The sequence below is a fragment of the Nicotiana sylvestris genome, chromosome 11, assembly GCF_000393655.2.
Source record: "Nicotiana sylvestris chromosome 11, ASM39365v2, whole genome shotgun sequence".
Taxonomy (NCBI): Eukaryota; Viridiplantae; Streptophyta; class Magnoliopsida; order Solanales; family Solanaceae; genus Nicotiana; species Nicotiana sylvestris.
In genome coordinates this window covers 108410026-108416486 of record NC_091067.1, presented here as the reverse complement: position 1 = coordinate 108416486, position 6461 = coordinate 108410026, and the positions used below count along the sequence as shown (strand labels likewise).

The following is a 6461-nucleotide window of genomic DNA, read 5'->3' as shown; positions in this document are numbered from 1 at the left end:
CTTCAGGAAGCTTATTTCCAATAGAGTACTAAATGGATAAACATATTTATGGTGGAGTCTCATATGGATAAATTTCTTCAGGAAAATTATTTACAACGGAGTACTAAATAAACATTCATAATATAATATATTTATAACAACTAACAATAAATATCAAATCTACTACGGAAGGTTACAACAAAAAAAAGTTAGGACAAGTGAAAACATACAAAAAAACGCACGAAGTTTATTTTGGTAAAAACGAAACACGCCCCTGCTCCTGCTGCTTATAACACTGACGATAGCGTCAAGAAAAGATATTTAGGCTCAGCCTCTGTATCTCCGCTTCAGCTTCAGCTTCGCTGTAGTTACATTTTTCTCTTGCTTTAACGAGGTAACAAAACTTCTTAACCTCTCATGTATCAGATCTACTAGGGTTTTTATATTTTTTCCAGATCTATTTAACCGTTCGCAAAATCAATTGAAGATAAAGGGACACGGTAAATCTAAGATCTGTCTTCTTGACCTTGATTCTAAGATATGAATTTTAATTTTATGTGGATCTCTGAATAATTTTTTTTTGTGTCAGGAGAATAGAGAAATCTGAACCCTACAACCCATTATTCATTACTTTTAATTTAATATTGTTGTTTAGTTTGGTTAAATTATTTTAGCAAGAATAAGGTCTCCTTAGACGGATTTATTTTGTGTAGCTTGAAAAATTGATTTGTTTGTGTTGGTGTCTACGGTTGTCTAAATTGACCATGACCTGTTCAACCTACCCAAATTTTAATGGGTTTTGGTGAATTATTCGTTTACCTGTCACCCAAATTAAGCCGTTCAAAGATGAATCATCTTAGTTTTTAGTGTTTTTGGTGCCTGAACTTCCACATAAGCTAAATGGAATTAAAATTTAGGGCTTTAGATTAACATGGAAATATATTTAGGTGGAAAATACATTTTTTCTTGCGACAATTTTCATTTAAGCATGTATTATGCGGAAAGACTTGTACTTCCGTACAAGGATAAGCGTGAGAATTAGAAACTCTGATTTTATGTTAACATGCAAATTATTTTGCATCGGAATGAAATTGATCGGAATCGATATAAAGGATTCATATAGCTGATTCTAACTAATTAAGGAATGGGATGTAGTTGATGATTGGTTGATGTATTGTGGGAGCAATATTGTCTCTGCTAGTTATTAAATTGGGTCCTGGAAATACAGAGTTACACGGAGGAACTTGGACTGATTTTTTCTTGGCTATTTGCGTTGCATTGTTATGTTTTGATGAGCTGAACTTGTTTCTTGTTTTATAAAGTTGAACGTTTAACTTAAGCTTTTGAATGGAACTTTATCTTTCTCGATTTTATTCAAAATTTACTTTTGATCGATCTTTGGACTTAAACAAAGTCATCTACTAAAAGTAAAACACAAAGATTTGAAATGGCTTGAAAAATACTACTAGTTGAATGAAAATCATGGTCAAATTTTAGTAGGTTTGACACTCAAATAATGAAAAAAATAAATAATGATCTTTCTGGGATGATGTATGTAACCTTTGCTGAAATTCAAGAGAAATCAATAGTGTCCTCAGAAAAGCAACAATTCCTAAGTTCACTGGGTATGTTAACTTTTGAAAAAAGAAACTGTATTTTTTTTTGATAATGAAAAAAAACTGTAATTTATTGTATGTACAGTATGTTATAGTATCTGTTTTATTGGCTGCCTCAAGCTTTTGCTAGGAAGTTGTCATTTTAGGTGGAACATATCTTGCAATTATTACGCTATTGTCAAACAAATTTATCACGTTTTACTTCAAATGCTCTTCATCGCTGATTAAGGTCATCTAACTCATCATACGATGACTAATATGAAATGATTGCTGGCATTTCTTAACTGATGTTTTGCTGTGTACTGATGAAGTACATTATGTATGCTGGAAGTGGACTAAATTGATTTTTTTTCTCTTCCCTTTTCACCAACAATGTTTCTTGTATGATCTCAGGGTGGAAAGAGTCTTGACATCTTCTACTCAGGTGGGATGAGGCCAATCTTCTGTGGGAATGTTGAATATAACGCCAGGCAGTCAGAGTTGGAGAGGCTTTTCAGAAGATATGGGAAGGTGGATAGGGTGGATATGAAATCTGGTATGCCTCGACAGTCTTGATTTTATGTGTATAATTTATTTCTAACTCTATTTGGAAGCTCTTATTGGTTATTTGGTTGAGTTTGCTCTGGATAAGAACTATTTATCTGGAATGACCTTTCATGTCCCCAATCTCTGTCCTGCAAGATTTTACATGTAACTATACCAAAAAAAGGATTTTATGTGAGACGAATTGGGTATATGGTTAACTAGCTTCAATTAAAGCCTTCCTGCTGCAGTGGTGTTATTTCAATGTATTTTACCCTGTTATTTTTAATATATTATCCTCTATGTTGCGGGTGAGTTTGGATCATGTATCTGATGGTCCTGCAGTAAGATGCTTGAATATGACCGTGTAGTGGGATGGTGGAAGATTTCACTTCCATTTATCTGGACAGTTTTTTATTTGGTTGAGAGTTGTTACCTCCATGCAACTGCAAACTGAGGCATGAAATGAGTTGCCAAAGTGTTCGTCCGGCTAATTGCATATCAAACCTGGACATACAATACACCATGTTCTATCCGATCTGAGAAAAACAGTTCTTATGTAACTTATTACCTGGTAAGCTTCGACTAGGTTCTATGAAGTCTGGCTACAGATGTTTTTGATAACAAGCAACTAGTAAAGCTGATGTGCTGACAAAGCAGTTGATTCATGAAACAAGGAGTAGCTCCTACAGGCTACAGTAAAAGATGTCACCTGAGTATGGTAAGTCTAGAGTTTCAGAAGTCCCACCGGCACTTATCCCATACATTCAACTGTCCAAGGACTTGAATAGTTGGTTTGCTAGGGGACACAACGTTCATGCTTCACATTGTAACAGCACTACACCGATGGGCTGAAGATCTGTTCAGATCATTTGACTCAACAACAGAAGATGTGTAGTTTCTTATGGGTGTTAGGATATGTTTACAAAGAAGTGTATTTAAGTATAAACCCCCATACTCAATTATTCTTTGGCGCAGGATAACATTGCAATGTCCATACTACCATGGCTGATGGACGGCGTCTCATTTCATTTCCTAGCTGTGACAAGTGTGCTCTTCTTGTCTCCTAGAAGAGCTCTCTGATCCATCATGGCATCACAATCATACATTTTCCTCAGTCACTATTGCCCTCCATTTCCCAGCCTTCATTTTACAGACTTGTCACAACTCACAATGCCGACCTCGATGCTGAGGCAGCAGATTAAAATGGAGAAGGCACTTTCTTTACATTGTTCCCTCATGTGACATGCACCTTTACTTGAAATCTGTTAGTCCACCACCAAAGGTCTGTTACTGATTTTACTGGTAAAATTTTTTCTAGATTTGACAGAGTGGTCATTTTTATGATTGAGATGTAAAGTTAAGATGGTTTACATCTCTGTTTGATGGAAGTTCTTTTCAGTTTTTTGAATACTGAAGAATATTTCGCTTGAGGATTCTTGTTCTCATTTCCTTTGAGTTTTTATTTAATCTTTGGTGTTTCCTGGGGTGGGATTTCAGGTTTTGCTTTTGTTTATATGGACGATGAAAGAGATGCAGAGGATGCTATTCGTGGACTTGACCGAATAGAATTTGGTAGAAAGGGCCGCAGACTTCGCATTGAGTGGTCAAAGGTAATCCATTTGTTGTCTTCAATCCCTCTCTCCCCTGAAAATCTTCAAGTTCACTTGGTAATCTCAATGGCTATGCTGCAGGAAGAGCGTAGCAGTAGGAGGCCAGAGAGCTCTAGGAAATCTTCATCTAGCGTCAAACCTTCGAAGACTTTGTTTGTCATAAATTTTGATCCAAATAATACTAGGAGCAGGGATATAGAGAGGCACTTCGATCCGTATGGAAAAATACTCAATATAAGGATTAGAAGGAATTTTGCGTTTGTCCAATATGAAACGCAGGAGGATGCTTCTAGAGCCTTGGATGCTACACACATGAGGTATCTTCTTAATAAGAGTTGTTATAATGTGATTACTTATCAAACGTTTTCCTAGTTTTCCATATTTTCCACTGCCATAGTTGACCAGCCTTTGTTGTTCATGTTTTGCTTTCTGATGCAGTAAACTGATGGATCAAGTCATTACAGTTGAATATGCAAATAAAGATGATGATGACAGGAGAACTGGGTTTAGTCCTGATAGAAACCGTGATAGGGGTGGTCTCAGGAGAGGTTATGACCGAGATCGATCTCGGAGTCCTTATGGAAGAGAGAGGGGAAGTCCTGATTATGGTCGTGGTCGGGCCCGTAGCCCAAGTCCACTCCGTCATGGTAGGTCAAGTCCTGATTATGGTCGCGGCGCTAGTCCAAATCCCAATCATAGGGAAAGGAATTCTGAGTATGGCCGTGGCCATAGTCCAAGCATGAGAAAGGAGAGGAACCCTGATCATGGAAATGGTCATAGCCCAAACCCTAGAAGGCTGAGAGCTGGTTCTGAAAATGGCCATGTGAGCAGTCCACCGGAGGAAGGAATGTTGGATGATCGTAGAGCCAGCCCTAGTCCTCCAAGGGGGAGGAGAGAGAAACAGAGCCCAGATGGTTATCGCGGCCGCAGCCCAAGGTCTAAACCTGAAGAAATTGATAGTCCTGGATATGCTGCAGCAGAAAGTCCTCTTCCAGAAAGACACAGGAGGTTTGATCTTTACTCTTTTTTAGCTCTTGGTTCTGCATATCTGTGCTCTGTGGTACAGTTCCTCAATTACTTTCTTGCTAATAAGCTTTGTAAATCATCTTTATTTGTTTCCAATGCAGCGATTCACCTCCAGCTAGAGAAAGATCTCGCTCCTAGTTTGCTCGCTATCTGCCTCTGACCTTGGAGTCATATTTGGAGGGACGGTCGCATTGCAAGTGGTGCTATAGAAGTATGCTTTAAGTAGCTGGAACATCAAATTTTCTTGTCTTTGTTTGCATTTCATATGTTGGTCTCGAACTAGACGCTATCAACTAGCATGGCTTTGACAATTGGTCTCGAACTCGAAATAGACTTGCTAGTATTGCGTATTCTGTTTTGAAGTTGAAAGTCCCATGGTAAAGCTTGGATCGCGTATTTGAGTTAAGGTGACAATGAATTTGCTTAATATCAGGTTCTCTGAAATATCTAGTTTGGGTGATTATACAACGAAATTGTTCTTTAGTAATCAAAGTGCGTCTAGCTGAGGCTTCTGCGTCTTTTTGATGAAAGATTAATTGGCATCTGAAGCATAAATTCTCAGTTGTTTCCTAGGCTTAATTCCCTGGGTAACATGTCATTAAGCATAGTGAAAGCCAAAAGCCTAATGTTGTTACAAGATTGTGGATCAGTTAAGGTCAAAATTCAAGTTCCATTATCTCAAGACGTCAAAAATCAACAATTGTTGGGAGAACCTCAGTTCTCATTTGAAGAAAAATGTTAATACAATTAACCAGTAATATTATATGATCTAATAGAAGAGGAATGAACCGGGTTTGAGACTAACAACAACAACCGGGGAGGGTAGAGTATGGGTGTCTAACGGGTCGGATTAGCCCATTTCCGGAACCGGCCCGGCCCGGTACAAGGGGGCCAGGTGGGGCTGGGTTAAAGGGGTAGGGTGGGTTGGTCCGTCTACTTAATTCCTACTGGTTAACCGGATCGGTCAAACCCGGTTAAGTGTTTTTACTGTTCAACCGGTTAACCGGCCCAGACCGGTATAACGGTAACTAATTTTTTTTTCTTTTTAATGGTGGGCCTTATTTCTGACCGTTGGCAACGGTCTTCTGCCCTTATGGCCGTTGCCTAACGGCAGAATTTCACAAATAGCCCATTTTTGGGTTTTTTTTTAAAAAAAATTAACACCCCTTTGAAAAACTATAAATACCCCCCCCCTCCCCTTCTTCATTTCTTCTCTCATTTCTCAATCTCAATTCTCATATTCTCTCATTCTTCAATCTTCACCTAAAGTGCAATCAACTATTTGGCTTTTTTTTTTTTAGAATTTAATTTATCGTAGTATTAATTATTTGAAATTTGAACAATTGAACTTCAAAATTGGAACAATTGACGTTTCTTCGTGGTAACATTGGAGTTGCGAAATCATCAAGTACTCAATTTATTACTGAATTCGGTGCACTCCCTCCAACTCTTTCTCTTATTTACTATTTTATTTGCATGTTTAATTGTTGCTAGTAGTTAATTTTTTGCAATATGTTTAATGCTGCAAAAAGAGTTTGTAATAAGGTTACTAAGCGGGGAAATAAAAAAAGAGGTAGTACTTCAGCATCTGGTAGTAATTTAAATGACTCTACAAATATTCCTGAAACATTACCTAATAATAATATAGATTATGAACAATTCCAGGAAGATTTCAGAATAGAAGATAATGAATTAGAAATGGAAG

The 6461-nt window shown here is 37.6% G+C and overlaps 1 protein-coding gene across 2 annotated transcripts; it reads left to right on the top strand.

Annotated features, from left to right (window-relative positions):
* The first annotated feature begins 234 nt into the window (after positions 1–234).
* LOC104215740 (serine/arginine-rich splicing factor RS31-like) lies at positions 235–5183 on the top strand. Of its 2 annotated transcripts, XM_070161057.1 has the most exons (7): positions 314–373; positions 1989–2130; positions 3096–3402; positions 3618–3730; positions 3812–4047; positions 4169–4738; positions 4858–5183. In XM_070161057.1, the coding sequence occupies exons 4-7, from the start codon at positions 3635–3637 to the stop codon at positions 4892–4894; spliced, it is 939 nt and encodes a 312-aa protein (XP_070017158.1). In that variant the 5' UTR covers positions 314–373; positions 1989–2130; positions 3096–3402; positions 3618–3634; the 3' UTR covers positions 4895–5183. The 2 variants fall into 2 exon arrangements, with proteins under 2 accessions (XP_009763920.1, XP_070017158.1); XM_009765618.2 differs by lacking the exon at positions 3096–3402 and having other exon boundaries at positions 235–373.
* The last annotated feature ends 1278 nt before the right edge of the window (positions 5184–6461 follow it).

What these genes read in the sequence shown, in the direction of transcription:
- LOC104215740 (XM_009765618.2), top strand. Translation starts at nt 2,025, where the DNA reads ATGAGGCCAATCTTCTGTGGGAATGTTGAATATAACGCCAGGCAGTCA. An exon ending in TTGGATGCTACACACATGAG is followed by an intron (nt 4,048 to 4,168) that starts GTATCTTCTTAA and finishes TTTCTGATGCAG; the next exon opens with TAAACTGATGGATCAAGTCA. An exon ending in CTTCCAGAAAGACACAGGAG is followed by an intron (nt 4,739 to 4,857) that starts GTTTGATCTTTA and finishes TTTCCAATGCAG; the next exon opens with CGATTCACCTCCAGCTAGAG.